General features: G+C 36.3%; 1 protein-coding gene across 1 annotated transcript in view; it reads left to right on the top strand.

Moving 5' to 3' along the window:
• The window catches only part of mast1a (microtubule associated serine/threonine kinase 1a), an 83,311-nt gene that overhangs the window by 44,696 nt on the left and 20,159 nt on the right, over positions 1 to 18,456 (top strand). Inside the window, exons 3-10 of the mRNA XM_067405175.1 lie at positions 2,019 to 2,107; positions 2,198 to 2,273; positions 9,137 to 9,209; positions 11,997 to 12,154; positions 12,270 to 12,345; positions 12,735 to 12,944; positions 13,915 to 14,016; positions 14,958 to 15,090. Coding sequence (XP_067261276.1) covers positions 2,019 to 2,107; positions 2,198 to 2,273; positions 9,137 to 9,209; positions 11,997 to 12,154; positions 12,270 to 12,345; positions 12,735 to 12,944; positions 13,915 to 14,016; positions 14,958 to 15,090 — 917 coding nt within the window. The remainder of the gene's footprint in view (positions 1 to 2,018; positions 2,108 to 2,197; positions 2,274 to 9,136; positions 9,210 to 11,996; positions 12,155 to 12,269; positions 12,346 to 12,734; positions 12,945 to 13,914; positions 14,017 to 14,957; positions 15,091 to 18,456) is intronic.

Here is an 18,456-nt window from a genome sequence, read left to right on the forward strand (position 1 = left end):
CGAAACAAAAGATTCATAAAGCTTTGAAGCTTCATAAAGCAGTGTTTTGAATTCGCCCTTCACTAGATATTGTTAAAAAAAGTCATTATTTAGTTTTTTTTGGCGCAGAAAAAGTATTCTCATTGCTTCATAACATTAAGGTTGAACCAATGTGAACCTTAATTTGTGTTCTGAAGATGAATGAAAGTCTTACGGGTGTGAAACGGCATGAGGGTGAGTAATAAATTACATTATTTTCATTTTTGGGTGAACTAACCCTTTAAAAGTGCTATATACAGTATATAGCCTCATAATAGTAAATAAAGGAAATACTGTCAGAATAAAAAAAAAGTCTGAAAAATAGAAAAATATTATTTCTTATTTATTTCCTTTTGATTCTGGAGTTATAAATGATCTGGATCAGTTCTTGACAGGTTTCATGAGATTCACAATGTGTGTTTCTGTATTTTTTAGTGTTTTCTGCTACATTTTCACACACACACACACACACACACATACACACACACATGCAGATCTAGGATGACATGCAGCCTGAGGAACTACAAGAAACAGATGAAAGCAAAGCAAGAGAACAAGAGACAGAAAAGATGATCATAAGGGAAGAGAGCAGTGGGAAAAAATAGGAGGATCACTCGAGATTTCAATCAATACTCGCAGACACTCACACAAACACACACACACACACACACACACACACACACACACACACACACACACACACACACACACACACACACACACACACACACACACACACACACACACACACACACACACACACACACACGTAGATCAGGTGTGACGAGCAAGTTCTTCATACTATGCAAATCAACTTTCTGATTATTGCATCATGCCTTTAAATGAGTCCGTCATCTCCAGCTGTGACTCAGGGAGTTTTATTGGACATGATGAAGTCTTAACCAGCCAATCGCAATGCTGTGTTGTCCTGTGGAGGCTGTCGGCATTGTTGCCGTGGCAGCATGCCTTTTCATTTTCTTGTTTGTCCCTTGTGTCCGGCTTCACCGCTGTAACTTTACTCCTGAGTCTGAGCAGTTCTCTGAGGTTAGATGTGTGTGTGTATATATATATATATCTGCTATATATATATATATATATATACGTCTGCTCACCAAGGCTACATTTATTTAATTAAAAATACATTAAAAACAGTAATATTGTTAAATATTATTACAATTTAAAATAACTGTTTTCTATTTGAATATATTTCACAAAGTAATTTATTCCTGTGATCAAAGCTGAATTTTCAGCATCATTACTCCAGTCTTCAGTGTCACATGATCCTTCAGAAATCATTCTAATATGCTGATCTGCTGCTCAAGAAACATTTAATGTGTACAATTGTACAAAATATTTGTGTACAATTTTTTTTTTTTTCAGGATTATTTGATGAATAGAAAGTTCAAAAGAACAGTGTTCATCTGAAATCTAATCTTTTGTAACATTATAAATGTCTTTACTGCCACTTTTGATTGATTTGATGCATCCTTGCTGAATAAAAGTATTCATTTCTTTAATTTCTTTTCAAAAAAATAAAAATAAAAATTCTTACTGACCCCAAACTTTTGAACGGTAGTGTATACTTTGTCAAATATATTTAAATAGTACACAGTTATTTTAAATTGTAATAATATTTCACAATATTACTGTTTTTTACTGTATTTTTAATTATATAAATGTAGCTTAGGTGAGCAGACGAAACTTACACTTATTTCATTAAAATAATAATGAAATATATATATATATATATATATATATATATATATATATATATATACATAACACATAACATACAGCAATATATCAGTAACATGATCATGTTAAGTAATTTCCATCGTTACGTTGTGAAACTTGCACTAAAAAGAAATTAACTTTTATTTTCAGTAGTTGCATATTAAATACAAGCAAATCATTGGCTATTTTCTTTAATACCTCATCCTGAACGTGTGCGATTTCCCTTGGCGAGTGTCATGATCATGTGTTGTTTGTTTGTTTTTCAGTTGTCGCACCAGTAACCGGAAGAGTCTGATCTTGACCAGTACGTCGCCCACTCTTCCTCGGCCTCACTCTCCTCTTCCGGGACACATAGGTGAGCACTCATCACTGATCACATGATCTCGAGGTACTTCAGTCTCTTCATGTGTCATTCTCATCCTCGTTGTCTCTGTCCATCTCACAGGAAGCAGTCCGCTGGACAGTCCTAGGACGTTCTCCCCCAGCGCACCGGCCCATTTCTCTTTTGCATCCTCCAGAAGGTAAATAAATAAATAAATAAACAAAAGCTGTTCTTAGTTTGAGCTGTCAGACCTTGTTCATACAGCCTGCAAAAATCTGATGTTTTTTACATGTCGTCTCAAATCAGATTAGTTTTTTGTTGTCTGATCCGTAGAGGACTGTAATACCTAGAGAAAGCTATCCGCTCTCATTCTCCTTCATCTCAGTGGCAGTTCTCTGGCTGGGACATGCATGCACCCTCTGAAGTGTGCAATTTAAAATCTCCCATCTTGAACAAGTGAATGATTTCAGAATAAAGTAATGTCTCTTATCAGTTCAGTACCATGATGGCAAGATGTCACGATGGACATCCCAGTTTTCCCAGCTCTCTTTTCTCACTGGCTGCCACTCTCTTGTGGAAGAGTCTCTTTCTGTCATGCTGATGCCAGCAACTTACACTGACAACACTGACGTCTTAACAAAAGTTGATTTCATCACTTGTGGACATCAGATTTGAAGCACACATTGGGTTTGAGTGCATTGTGAACAAGGCCTGACTGAAATTGCACATTTCGCTGCATTTATTATTATTTTTGTTTTACCTGAAGTAGAGCGGTTCTCTTCAACAACTCTCTCAGGACTCAACATGTTTAACATCCAATTTCAAAATCAATACAGACTTAGATGTTGCTAGTTATTCCTTTACATTTTGAACAAGCAATAAAAAAACTTGTAATAAGAAAGAAGAAATGACACTTAGGGGTGTACTCTCTTTTGTGGCCAGCAGTTTAGACATTAATGGCTGTGTGTTGAGTTATTTTGAGGGGACAGCAAATGTACACTGTTATACAAGCTGTACACTCACTACTTTACATTGTAGCAATTTCTTCAGTGTTGTCACTTGAAAAGATTTAAAATATTTACAAAAATGTGAGGGGTGTACTCACATTTGTGTACTCATTATATATATATATATATATATATATACATATACAATGGGTACGCAAAGTATGCAGACCCCCTTAAATTTTTCACTCTTTGTTATATTGCAGCCATTTGCTAAAATCATTTGTTCATTTTTTTCCTCATTAATGTACACACAGCACCCCATATTGACAGAAAAACACAGAGTTGTTGACGTTTTTGCAGATTTATTAAAAAAGAAAAACTGAAATATCACATGGTCCTAAGTATTCAGACCCTTTGCTGTGACACTCATATATTTAACTCAGGTGCTGTCCATTTCTTCTGATCATCCTTGAGATGGTTCTACACCTTCATTTGAGTCCAGCTGTGTTTGATTATACTTATTCGGACTTTTAGGAAAGCCACACACCTGTCTATATAAGACCTTACAGCTCACAGTGCATGTTCCTAAGTTTCCTAAGAGCACAGTGGCCTCCATAATCCTTAAATGGAAGACGTTTGGGACGACCAGAACCCTTCCTAGAGCTGGCCGTCCGGCCAAACTGAGCTATCGGGGGAGAAGAGCCTTGGTGAGAGAGGTAAAGAACAACCCAAAGATCACTGTGGCTGAGCTCCAGAGATGCAGTCAGGAGATGGGAGCAAGTTGTAGAAAGTCAACCATCACTGCAGCCCTCCACCAGTCGGGGCTTTATGGCAGAGTAGCCTGACGGACGCCTCTCCTCAGTGCAAGACACATGAGGGACAAGACACCATCTTGGAGTTCTTCAGGTGTTTTTTAGCAAACTCCATGCAGGCTTTCATGTGTCTTGCACTGAGGAGAGGCTTCCGTCGGGCCACTCTGCCATAAAGCCCTGACTGGTAGAGGGCTACAGTGATGGTTGACTTTCTACAACTTGCTCCCATCTCCCGACTGCATCTCTGGAGCTCAGCCACAGTGATCTTTGGGTTCTTCTTTACCTCTCTCACCAAGGCTCTTCTCCCCCGATAGCTCAGTTTGGCCGGACGGCCAGCTCTAGGAAGGGTTCTGGTCGTCCCAAACGTCTTCCATTTAAGGATTATGGAGGCCACTGTGCTCTTAGGAACCTTAAGTGCAGCAAAACATTTTTTGTAACCTTGGCAAGATCTGTGCCTTGCCACAATTTTGTCTCTGAGCTCTTCAGGCAGTTCCTTTGACCTCATGATTATCATTTGCTCTGACATGCACTGTGAGCTGTAAGGTCTTATATAGACAGGTGTGTGGCTTTCCTAATCAAGTCCAATCAGTATAATCAAACACAGCTGGACTCAAATGAAGGTGAAGAACCATCTCAAGGATGATCAGAAGAAATGGACAGCACCTGAGTTAAATATATGAGTGTCACAGCAAAGGGTCTGAATACTTAGGACCATGTGATATTTCAGTTTTTCTTTTTTAATAAATATGCAAAAATGTCAACAATTCTGTGTTTTTCTGTCAATATGGGGTGCTGTGTGTACATTAATGAGGAAAAAAATGAACTTAAATGATTTTAGCAAATGGCTGCAATATAACAAAGAGTGAAAAGGGGGTAAGGGGGTCTGAATACTTTCCGTACCCACTGTATATATAATATATATTTATTTATTTATTTATTTATTTTTTAAGAAATGATGGGGTAAACGTTAGAAATTTTACAAGCCCAGGTTATAATTGCTGTGGGTTTTTGCATTTACATCACGTTTTAGAAATAATAGCACAACTACATTTGAAAAATATATTTTCTGAATGAAGATGTATTTATTGTTTACTTTTATTATTTATTTATTTATTTATTTAAAAATGTATTTATTTATTCTTGTCATGAAAACAGCCTTCATTGTTGACATGCCAGAAGTTTATTTATTTTAACTTTTATTTATTTGTTTGTTTGTCATGAAAATGGTGCTGACATGGCATTAAAAATTGTATTTATTTATTCATTAATTTGTTTATTCTTGTCATGAAAATACATGCTTACATGGCATTAAAAAGTTTATTTATTTTACCTTTTTTATTTATTTATTTATTTATTTATTTATTTATTTATTTATTTATTCTTGTCAAATAAAAATAGCCTTTGGTGCTGACATGACGTTAAGCAATGCTCTACTGCTACTCCTACTAGCACAACAAATTGCCATTGAAACATTAAAGTCAATTATTTTATCCCTTAAAAAGCATCTTTGATCACCAAAATTACATATTTAAAAAAAAAAATCAAGTGAAAAAAAATTCTTCATGCCTTAATATAGCTTGAATGTAACTCTACAACCTTGCCTCATTTAATATACACGGATCAATGAAAATGCAAATTAGCCCCGCCTCCACTCACTCAAGCCAGCTCGGAGAGTCTAGTGTTGCTGTATTGACGAGCAATTTGTTGTTTGTGTTGTGGCTACATGAAATAAATGCACATCCTTGATTGAGCGCGGATTTCCAGCGTATTTACTTGAACTTATCAAGTAGGCTAATATCTATGGTTTGATCCATTCCAGAGGCGGCCAAAATCAGAATTTATAATGGACTGAATAGTTCTCTCAGAACTTGACGTGCGATTCTGCACTGACTGAATATGCACATGAATCACAGTCACACGCTCAGAGCAATATTGTTTTAGCTATTGTAACGCAGTTCGTATATATGGGAAGAAGGAGGCGGGAACCGGCGAACGTTCAACAAAACTTTTAATACCAAAATAAACAAATACAAAACGAAAGAAATGCCGGCAGACCCTCGCGGACGTCTGCCGGCCACACAAACATAATAAAACATAAAATAAAGTCCAGGCCTGGTCCTCTCTCGTCCTTCATGGTAGTCGCTCCTCCTTTTATGCTCCCGGAGCTCCTCCGTGAGGGACTCAAGGCCGGTGCGCCTCCCAGGTGAAGCTAATTAACACTCGCACCACCGGCCTCGCGCCGTTCCCTCACGGCTCTCGCCCGCCCTGCTCGTCACAGCTATGTTTTATAGTATTAAAGTATTTCGAAGGACAAAAACATGAACTTTATTGGCCTACTTCAGTTCAGCTGTCACTTTACTTTGGCGCGAGCCCCTATGTGCACGCACACTTGGCACAGCCCTTGCGACGGTCCTGTCCTTCATTAATATGAATTAATATGATTAGCCTTTTGCTTGACTACATTATCAAACAGCTAATAATGTGTTGCTAATGTTACACAAACCATGTTCCTGTTCTTCATCTCGGACAGTCAGACAGCTGCCTTCTAACAATCAGTATCCTTACAAATGCTTTGAACAACTTGTCAGTGGATAAAGGCGTATAGTTCATCATAACATTGTAATAGACTCGCTATATTGATAAATCTACACAATTTTTCATATCAACAAAAAATTTACCAGGATAACCTGGCTTCTCTCGAGACTTTCCTGCTTCAGAGCAGTCATAGTTAATGATATGCTAAAGCCTGCCAGCATGTTGTTGTGATTGGTTACAAGGTAGTCTGTGACGTCACAAACACCAGCGATTTCAAACCGCAGGTTTTTGGTTTCCTGCATTTTAAAACATCAAATACTGAGCAATGGTGTTGATTTATGAATTTGCACATATTAAAAACACTACATAGACATACAAACAACATTAAAAACTTGATTTTCACCACAGGGGGTCTTTAAGATAAAGCATGAATTATTGATGTGTTTTTTTTTTTTGTTTTTTTTATTAGGACTAATTAAAGTGAAATCATATTTTTTCAATATGTGCATAATATTTTTCTAAGTCCGATTTCTTTATTAAAGCTGTTCAGGTCAGTGAGATTCTTCATTGTAAAAATCAGGTCTTCTTTAGCTCTGATTCAGAGGTTTGGGAAAATTAAATGTGTCTTTTAGTGAGCAGCGGACGGCTAACACACATATCTCAGCATCATTCCCCAGCGAACGACAGCCCGTCACACAGCCGTTTGTCTGAAAGACGAGTGCGAAGGAGAGATTGAGGGACGAGAGACAGACGATTGATCCGCGCGTTCTTTCCTGTCTGACGCGAGGGCTAATATTGGATTTTGCCAATATAAATCTCGTGCAGCGAGATGGTTGCACAGCATGTATCATCAATTCTGTCCAAAGCACAGAGCTTCTGCTCACAGCAAATACTGGAACATGAAATATAGTGCTTGACAAAGAAGACACAAGCCAGCCCAGTGCAGCAGTACATCACAACAAAAGTTTGCAAGCCATAAAAACACATGTACATGATGAAAAATGTACGACAGGCCCTGAAACTCTTGGGCCAACCTCGTCCCTGCTGAGATACTCTTTTCATGCTTTCATTACGTGAAACTTTTGGTTCTGCTCACACTGGTTCTGCTTTTGAACATGCTCTCTTCTAATGTTGTAGGATGACAGTTTTAATGACCCCACTGGGAACGTTGCCCGCCGAAATATGCACTAAACAGTGTAGAAATGTGATGGTTGCCTAGCAACGGCACAAGAATGCCACCACATGAAATGGACTTATAAACTCTGCCCACAAAGCACTGTGATAACTGGGTCACATTTAATGTTTTACACAAGAAATATCAAACACAAACAAGTTTCAAACGCTGCCATTATTCAGCTGAGCGGGAAGCCAAGCCTCAAACTCACGCCATTGGTTGAGTTCAAATTATACTCTACCATTTAAAAGTTTGGGGTCGGTGAGAGTTTTTAATGTTTTCAAGGAAGTCAATAAACAGTAATATTGTGAAACATTATAACTTCAAATAGCTGTTTGATGAAATAGCCGTTTTGAATGGTAACGTACTTGATGCTTGCAAAGCTTTTAAAGGTGCCCAAGAATGCTTTTTCACAAGATGTAATATAAGTGTAAGGTGTCTCCTGAATGTGTCTGTGAAGTTTCAGCTCAAAATACCCCATAGATTTTTTTTAATAAATTTTTTTAACTGCCTATTTTGGGGCATCATTAACTATACACTGATTTTGGCAGCGCGCCGCCCCTTTAATTCGCCTGCTCCCTGCCACACAAGCTCTCGACTATATTACAGTGCATTTACAAAGTTCACACAGCTAATATAACCCTCAAATGGATCTTTACAAGATGTTCGTCATGCATGCTGTATGCATGCTTCGGATTATGTGAGTTTAGTATTTATTTTGATGTTTACGTTTGATTCTGAATGAGTTTGAGGCTATGCTCTGTGGCTAACAGCTAATGCTACACTGTTGGAGAGATTTATAAAGAATGAAGTTGTGTTTATGAATTATACAGACTTCAAGTGTTTAAAAATGAAAATAGCGATGGCTCTTGTCTCTGTGAACACAGTAAGAAACGATGGTAACTTTAACCACATTTAACAGTACATTAGCAACATGCTAACGAAACATTTAGAAAGACAATTTACAAATATCACTAAAAATATCATGATATCATGGATCATGTCAGTTATTATTGCTCCATCTGCCATTTTTCGCTGTTGTTCTTGCTTGCTTACCTTGTCTGTGCACAGATCCAGATGTTAATACTGCCTTTCCTTGTCTAATGCCTTGAACATGGGCTGGCATATATGCAAATATTGGGGTCGTACATATTAATGATCCCGACTGTTACGAAACAGTCGGTGTTATGTTGAGATCCGAGTTGTTTTCCAGAAGTCTTTTAAACAAATGAGATTTACATAAGAAGGAGAAAGCAATGGGGTTTGAAACTCAATGTATGTCTTTTCCATGTACTGAACTCTTGTTATTCAACTATGCCGAGGTCAATTCAAATTTTGATTCTAGGGCACCTTTAAATAGTCATGATTCATCTACATTGTCATTTCATTGTATTCGTTTTCATTGTGATGTGGGAGGGACAATGAATCATTTATCTAAACTTCAGCTTTTAAACATCCAGTTTGCTTGAAATTAACATGTTTAATGTTTAACTTGTTTGATTTTCATGTACACTCAGATAAACTATGGTTACTATGTAAAATCTGGTAGATGTTTTGTAAGGTGTATGAAGGTTGACTTTGTCTCTGTCCGCAGGGCTGATGGCAGACGCTGGTCTCTGGCCTCTCTTCCCTCCTCTGGATATGGGACCAACACACCCAGCTCAACGGTATGTAAGATCCATAGAATGCTGTTGCATTTTTATTTTTGGCTAAATAGTCACCTAAAGGTGCTGTAAGCTGAAAACACTGTATTACACCACTGCCATACGTGGATAAAGTCAAAACAGGATTAATCAAATGGGTGAGAATGATGAATGCAGAGTTACAAAGAATCATAATGGTTGGAATTATATGGAAAAACGTAAAACAAATAGATCCATTGCAAGAATTCTAAATGTTATATTTTATAAAAAGATGACATTAACAGATATTTACTGTAAATTTATAGAAATTATGGGCCACGCACTGAAGATGCTTTGGCACCTATTGTATCTATAATTTTCCTATTCTTCTTCTTCTTTGGCTCTTGAGTCTATGGCAGCCCATAGAACCATATGGTAAAAAGTTGTGAAATTTGGCACACAGGTAGAGTACCGTCCAAACATTCACCACAGCAAATTTGAGGTCTCTAACTCGATCCCTCTAGTTCCACCAACTGTCCAAAGTTTCACATTTATGCTAATAACTTTTGAACCGATTTGAATGCACACTATGACCTTATTTTCCGTGAAATGAAAATTTTTACGCCATTATGAATTTTCCAAAAAACCTACTTTTTCAAACTACTCCAAGACGGTTTGTCCAATGTTCATGCAAATTGAATCATATCATCTTCAGACCTTGCTTGCCAAAAGTTATCAAAAGCATTTTCTTGTTCTCGAATAACGCACAAACTAATTTGACGAAGAGCACGTCAAATTGGATGCGAGGTTTTATCTCTGCAACACTTTAAGGTTTAGAGTACCTCAGGGATGACGTGTTTTTGTAGGCCAACCGGGAAGTTAGCGGCGCACGGGTTCCCTCGATCGAAAGCCTATGCATTTTTCCCATAGACTTTTGGAAAATTGCAAAAAATAAGCTCTGTGTTTAACAAAGGGTTATGACACTTACACGTTTTGTCTATCAAAATAATCTTTACAAGTTAACACAACATTTATAGATTTTGTAGCCTAAATAAAGTCATAAAAAGCTAACAGTAGGCTATAAACGGACTACAGCACACCAAGGTCGCGGATCAACATCACCACCAGCAAGCTTCCTCAAACTGTATTAAAAAAACAACTTTATTTAAAAACATGTTCGCCGATTATGATCTGCGCTGTGTATGAATACTTATCCACTTTTTCATGAGAAACGCTGTCCAAATGTCCTGTTTGTCATGATGACGTCTAAAGTCCCCGCCAAAGGAAGTAGTCCCTTTTAGCAACTTTTAACGTTTGACACATTAACATTGATTTAACATTATTTCGATCATTGCTTGCTATCTGGGACATCATCCCTGAGGTACTCTATTGAGACCAAACTTGGTACATGTCATCACAAGCATGACCAGAGGCTGCATGCAGTGTTTCGGCACAGCACCGCCTACTGGTCAGGAGATATGAAAAATGGCTCTCTTTGATTGTTAATTTTTGTGCTTGGCCCCTATAATTGCTGCTTGCAGGCAGCTATATTCATATCTATATTTATTAATTTATATATATATATATATATATGTATATTTATTTTGAATGTGGGTTTCATTATAGGAGCTTGCCATCTTTTTCTAAGATCAAAGATGTTACATAAAAATTCTAAAACTGAAAAAGCTAAAAAAAAAAAATAATAATTTTATTTTCTCAAACTTCAGAAAATTATAAGCTCAACCTCACATTCCTCTCATGTATATGGATATCTGAGTGAAGTTACATTAGCATATACAACGTGTTCCAAAGTGTGAAGCCACTAGTAAAAATGCATTATATATAATTATATAATATTATTGTATAAGTAAATATTAAAATGATTTTTTAATTATAATTAAAATTATATACAATTAATTATAATTATAACATCATTGTGTGTGTATATATATATATATATATATATATATATATATATATATATATATATATATATATATATATATATATATATATATATATTAGTAGCTGATTGACTGAAGCAGCACCTGTCAGAGAAACACAATGATGTTAAGTAAAGTTGAGGAGGAGATTCAGTCCACAGTTGATAGAATGTAGCCAAGAAAATCCAGTAAACAACAGAAGCCGCCTAAACATATTAACTCTTTCATTTATTGTTCTTTTATATTTTTTAATGAGACAATGAGTTCATGAATTCACAACTGGTGTCCACTCAGGAAAGCAGTTTATTCATTTATTTCATTGCTGTTTGAACTGCTCAGTTGTTGTTTGTCATTAAATAATAATTTCTAGCCATGATAGTGTATTTGAGTATTCAATGATGAAATGCTTTTCAGAGGATGCGGACTGTGGAAATGATGGTTTAATTGGTGAATGTGTTGTGCTGTGTGATCTTGGGAGGAGAAAGGATTCATCTGGTTTCTCTCATAAACTTAAGTTGATTTCGTATTGACTCTTCAGTGACATATTTGTTGTTAAAACCAAAGTCATTCCCTCACTAACACAGGGGAATGTCCAGTGGTAATGAAAATCATTAGGCCTGTGTTACCTTTACAATTCACTCCACTCGTTTGGGTCGGTAATGTTCTTCCTGGATTTACTGCACACAGAGGAGAACATACACTAATAACAGCATTGTGTCAGCCCTTAAACCTTATAAAATGCCATGGCTGTGTTTCTTATTTATATGTATAATTGTTGCTATTTTCAAACCTAATGGCAGGTAACATTGTGAGACGTGCTTTGTTCCATGTCTTGAGCGTCAGTGGAAGATTATAAATGTGTTGTCACTCGGTTGTGTTGTTTGTTTAGTCTTCCAGCTCGTCTCAGGAGCGGCTCCATCAGTTGCCGTTCCAGCCCACACTGGACGAGCTGCACTTCCTGTCCAAACACTTTGGCAGCACAGAGAGCATCACTGATGATGACGGACGCAGATCGCCACATGTGCGGCCACGCTCGCGGAGTCTTAGGTACACATACTCACATAAATGTCATCTTAAGCACATTAAAACCAGTATATGCCAAAATCACTTACTCGTCTTCTTTCTTCTGCTTTCTTCTCATCCTCTCTGTTTCTCTCGATAGTCCAGGGCGATCACCTTCCTGCTACGACAATGAGATTGTTATGATGAACCATGTTTATAAGGAGCGGTTCCCTAAGGTAAAGCAAAACACAAACACAAACTACACTAATATAAGTTTATTAAGACACTTCTGTGTTTTTAAAATCATATCATTTGTGATTCCATGCACTTGCAGCACATATTGTATTTGTTAAACGTTACTTGAGCATTGCACATAGGTTTTTGTCACACTAGTCAAAGGGCGAACTTCATAAAACATATTAAAAAAATGCTTCACTCTAAAATCAAAAGGGGAAAAAAATGAAATCATATTTTGAATAGAGTTTGCATTGTGATTGCACTGTATTATTTCCCAGAAATATTGTCGAGTGTTAATTTTGCCCCCTAGTTTGTCTCTGCAACTGCATTTCACAATTTATTCCCTATTAAAAATGTTATTTAAACGTTGTCTATCCGTTACATTCAGGCCACAGCTCAGATGGAGGAGCGTTTGGCTGATTTCATCGAGTCGTACTCACCTGAGAACGTGTTGCCACTGGCCGACGGGGTCCTCAGCTTCATCCACCACCAGATCGCAGAGCTGTCCCGAAACTGCCTGACCAAATCTCGTGAAGGCCTCATCACCACCGTCTACTTCTATGAGCTGCAGGAAAACCTTGAGAAACTACTGCATGAAGTGAGCATGAATCTAAATGTGTGGGCTGGATATGAGTATGTTTCTTTCAGCTGATATGAATTAACATATCACTTCATTTAACTGGATTATTAAACCGTTCCTTAGTACCATAACATTTCATTAGCTCAATGTTTGTGTATTATTTTATTGCATCTCTAATTAGTTCAATTCAATTCAATTCAATTGTTTTAAAATTTCAGAATTTGCCTAAAATTTTTTAAAAATATTTTTCAATTAAAATACTGTTCACTTCTTCTTAAGAACATAAAAAATATAATATTTAAAAAATAAATTTAAAATACTAAAAAATGAATTTGAAAAAAATGAACCCATTATAGTAAATTAAATATTTCGATTTTTAAAATTTTGTTGAGTGATGTGGTGACAACCATAACCTTGCAAATGAAAATGAAACATCACAAGCTCATGCTTCAATGAAAAATTAATTTAAAGATAATGATAAAAATTAATAATTGAAATGTTAGATTCTGTTAAAATTAAATACAAAGGATATTTATTCATTTGTTTGGTGATTTAATAATTAATTAAATCATTCATTTAATTATTATAATACTTTTATTAAGCATTTAATTATGTTTTTAATTATTTGTTTAAATATTTAAAATATATATTTAATTATTTAATTTTGATTAATTTGGTCTTGCATTCACTACAGCCATAAGCAAATCTTTTCTTTGTGCTTCAGAATTTTGTAAAGAAATTATATACAAAATTAATATTATAAAATTATATACGAAATTAGGTTTGTCTACAAAACCTAAATTCAAGAGTCCTGGAGAAAAATATAAATTCACTCAAGTGTGTCCAAACTGTTGACTGGCCATGTAGATGAAATCGCCTGAAGAAGTTTAATTTTCCAATTAACATTTTAAGTAGTTAAAAGTGGTCCTAATTGAAGAATCACCCATATATGCTCATTTTTATTTAATGCTCTTCTGTTATCTGTCAGGCCTATGAGCGATCAGAGAGCTCGGAGCTGACCTTCATCACAGAGCTGGTGAAGAAACTCTTCATCATCATCTCCCGCCCTGCCCGACTGCTTGAATGTCTGGTGAGAGTCCACACACACACACACACACACACACACACACACACACACACGCGTGCGCGACTTGATCTGCCTGTCACTGGGCTTGGTTGCTTCTTCAAGCCTGTTGTGCAGTTGCCATAGCAACTGGCTGATGGGGTCACCAAGGGTCAGGAGAAGAAAGTACAGTGTGCTGAAAGGCTTCCGTGTAACAAAACCCTCGACTGGTATTATCAAACACAAAAGGCTCCTAGTAGTGCGACCACTGGAAATATGGATTACTGGATTAATAAATAATATGGATCACCAGATAAATACATATGTAGACATGAAATGCTGAGTTGGGTTGAGAATAATTTTATCTGTTTATTATTTTAAAGTTTCCACTGAAGAAAAAATAGTCCATTACAGTCACAAAACAAAACAACAAAAATCAGCAAACAATCAGAAACAAATATTCAAGATAGCTGCTATATATACCTAATGATATATTAGTAGAAATATTAGAATGTTGTTTTTTTTTTTCACATTAAGGAAATTTAATTTTCATAAAATGTTCTTTTTCAAATAAATGCTGTTCTTTTGAACTTTCTTCATCAACAAATCCTGAAAAAAGTAACATTGTTTCCACAGAAATGTGAAGCAGCATAACTGTTTTCAACATTGAGCAGCAGATCATCATATTAGAATGATTTCTGAAGGATCATGTGACACTGAAGACTGGAGTAATGATGCTGAAAATTCAGCTTTGATCACAGGAATAAATTACATTTTAAAATATATTCAAATAGAAAACAGTTCTTTTAAATTGTAATAATATTTCACAATTTTACTGTATTTTTGATCAAATAAATGCAGCTTTGGTGAGCAGAAGAGACTTCTTTCAGAAACATTTTACAAACCCCAAACTTTAGAACTGTAGTTTGACTACAGATGTGAAATGTCATTTCCCTGTGTTTCCTCAGGAGTTTAACCCTGAAGAGTTCTACCACCTGCTTGAGGCAGCAGAAGATCACGCTAAAGAGGGCCAGCTAATGAAAGCAGACATCCCACGATACATCATCAGCCAGCTCGGCCTGACCAGAGACCCTCTGGAAGGTGAGAAAGACGACTGAAAATCTTCACAAAGAGCGTGTTAGCCTCTAGATGGAAGGAGAGTAGAAGAAGCAGTGAGAGGAGAGGAAATGTAGATCACACTGAGAGACATTATGGAACAGGTTAAGGTGACGCACAGGTGGTGGGAAGTTTGTATTCCTGCCAAGAACGCAGGGAAATATGTAAGCACTGCTGTGAACCTGGCAAACAGCAGCCGGCTCGGAGTAACGGGGCTTTTGATAAAAACACACACTTACTCACTCTCTCTCTCGCTGCACAACTACACACAACAAAACACTTCTCTAGCAATAAATCCGCTCTGATTTTTTTGAATGCTGCTTGGTCTATTCAGTCAAAGCTTAAGAGTGAATGTTAAAATACTTCCTTCTATCCCAGCTTTATTTACAGAAATATGTAAGCCATTTGTACGTTGATTTCCACTGTGACTCAATGCTCTCGCTGCATCTGAAATTGAATACATCCCTTCTGTGTAGTCAGTGCTAGGAAGTAACTGGTTACATGTAATCTGAATCTGAACAGATTCTCAAATTAAGTAATTGAAATTAGATTATATTACGCTTTAAAATACTACAGTTACTTTTTTATTGATTTACATGATTACGTTATACATACAATGGTAGTAAATCATTCATAATTTATTGATTCTCCCTGATGGTTCTTTTTCATGTTATATATTTTCCTTTCCAAAAAAGCATATTGTTTATATACATTAAGAAAGTCTTTTGCACACTCAGACTAGCCACTGGTCAGGTGGCAATAATTACATGGAAAATTGAGAGTCCACAAAGCATTTGATGGCTGGAATTACAAAAATAATTTCACTTTTAATCAGCAACAGCATATCAGATTAACCCCTGACAAACACATTCATTATTATTTAAATTATCACTCATTAAATCATTTAACCATATATTGCTATGACTTTGGAATGCTTTTTTCTTTGAAACATTTTTATATAAATTTTTATTATTTTAAAATTATTTTAATGTTGCATTTTTAACTAATAGCTTTTCATGAAACATTCACATAACCCCTGCTGTTCCTTCATAAACCCCATCTGGGAAACCCTGACATTATGTTATGTTTAATGCACTTCATTTTGTTGATAACAAAGATTGGAATATATTTACTTTTTCTTTTATTTTAATATCAGTATGGTACAAAATTATTCTATTCAATTAAATGTGATAAATGAGTTAGGTCAAAAGTAATCTAAAAGTAATCAGAAAGTAGTCTGATTATATTACCTAAAATGTGTAATGTAGTATATCTGAATTTCATTCATACAACACACATTCATACTATATAGAACATACTTTTTAACGATCTTGAAGTTTCAAACAAAATGTGATACCAGCTATTCAATATGCGAGTTTTTTTCAGCATCCCACCAGCCCTAATGATTAGCATTGGCTCAACCAATGGTGTAAGTTTAGGGCGGTATTATCTGTTTGTCTAACCAATGGCAGAAAGATGTTGCATTTGAAAAACATTTTGTCGTTATTTTTGCAATTTAGTTTAGTGCCACTGTTGGCACAGATATTGCACAATTTAATTTGATTTAATTTCGTTTTTTAGATTTCAATTGTTTTTATTTAACTTATTCAACTTAAAGGTGCAATATGTCATATTTTTGCAGTAAAATATCCAAAAACCACTAGGCCAGTGTTAAATATTTTGTTCACTTGAGTACTTACAATGTCCCAAATGTTTGCAACTATTTGTAAATTGTGAGAAAATTGCAATTTTACCCAAGGCTCCGGGACGTGTGAGGAGTCGCCTGTAAATTGTTACCCTCGGTTTCCGGTTTTATTTTGTAGAAACCATGGAAACACCAAAGACGCTTTAATATATTACATGTTTTAATAGACAAGAGAACAACTGTTTTGATATATTTATAGACAGAAAACTAATTATTGTTATATAGCTCAATTGTTTAGTCTCATTGTTTAAATGTAATTTTTTTGCGAGTACCGTGCTTTACCATGCCTCAGAGAAAAACACTGTTTTGTCAAGTTGCTAACATAGCATAATCAGATGCAGCTTTATTTTTAGTAACAGTAATACAGAATTTTCTCCATCATACAATACATGTTAAAATTAATTACATGCCATTTATCAACACAAACCATCCAGCATTTAATATGATATTCTAAAATCGATCTATCTTACTGCAGTGTGCAACAGTGTCTCACAGCAGCCACCAAGCGAACGCACAGAGTAACGTTATAACATCATTTTCAACACAGTCAAATGTATCTAATACGATAAACAGAGCTGTGTTACCTCATACTCATGACCGGAAAAGCGGAAGCATCACCGGCGACTGTGTCATAATAAAAGTTCTGCTGCTCATGAGGCATGTGTTGCAATCGCTCCAGCGAACTCGTTCAGCTCCACAACACTCGGTCCTGCTCTGCTTCATACTACAGTAACGTTAATAATCGCATCCATGAACATGATTTCTTCCCAAGTCCTATCCCAATTCTTTTCCACCGGCCGTTGAGGTGAAGACCACAGATTCCACACTCAAACTTGCCGTTATCAAGCTACGCCTTTGTTTTGAATAGGCCTCTAGCAACTTCTAGCGGACAGAAAATATTACATATTGCACCTTTGATTTTATTGCATGCAATGAGTATAAAATGTTTACCTAATCCATTTCTGTTGGGACTGTATTAATCATTTTCATTGGCGTTTTTATCGATTGAGATTAGAGTGACTAAGAGGAACTATTCTGAAAAGCTGAGAAACCAGTTTTCAGCCTGCGACCCTGCATCAGTGTGGAAAGGCCTGAAATTCATTCCCCCCCCCCCCCGTCTCACATGACACACCTGTTCTGATCTTCTCTCCAGATACCCATCAACACCTCCAGCAACCCCAATCTCCCCCCTCCTGCGCTGTGAAAAGGGACACAGAGTAATGCAGTCTCATTTGGCCTTGTGTTTATTGTTATTCTGCCAGTGTTCCATCTCAGAGTCCAGCACATCATTTATCCGGATGCAGATTTAAATCCTGCCACTCTGCATTTCATCCAGCTTGAGTTGGACACTGTGAAACTGTATCCCTGCAAGGTTTAACTCAGGTCACTCAAATCTAGTGTGAAATTGCAAAGACTCGTTTCAGTCACCTCGCTTAATTTTCCGGCTGCACAAGATGCCAGAGAAAATGAAGTTTAAAATCCCAGATGGGTTGAAGATGTTCTTTTCCAAAGGCTGAACTCGGCTAGAGGCTGACAAAGAAAGTGCTGTTTTAATTGCTGTTCTAGTGCTTGTTTGTGTTTTTCAGTGTTTTCTTGAGTTTTTGTTATTGTTTATTTATATCATAGTCTTTATTTAGATCAGTGGC

The sequence above is a fragment of the Chanodichthys erythropterus genome, chromosome 12 (assembly GCF_024489055.1).
Source record: "Chanodichthys erythropterus isolate Z2021 chromosome 12, ASM2448905v1, whole genome shotgun sequence".
In the NCBI taxonomy this organism is placed as follows: Eukaryota; Metazoa; Chordata; class Actinopteri; order Cypriniformes; family Xenocyprididae; genus Chanodichthys; species Chanodichthys erythropterus.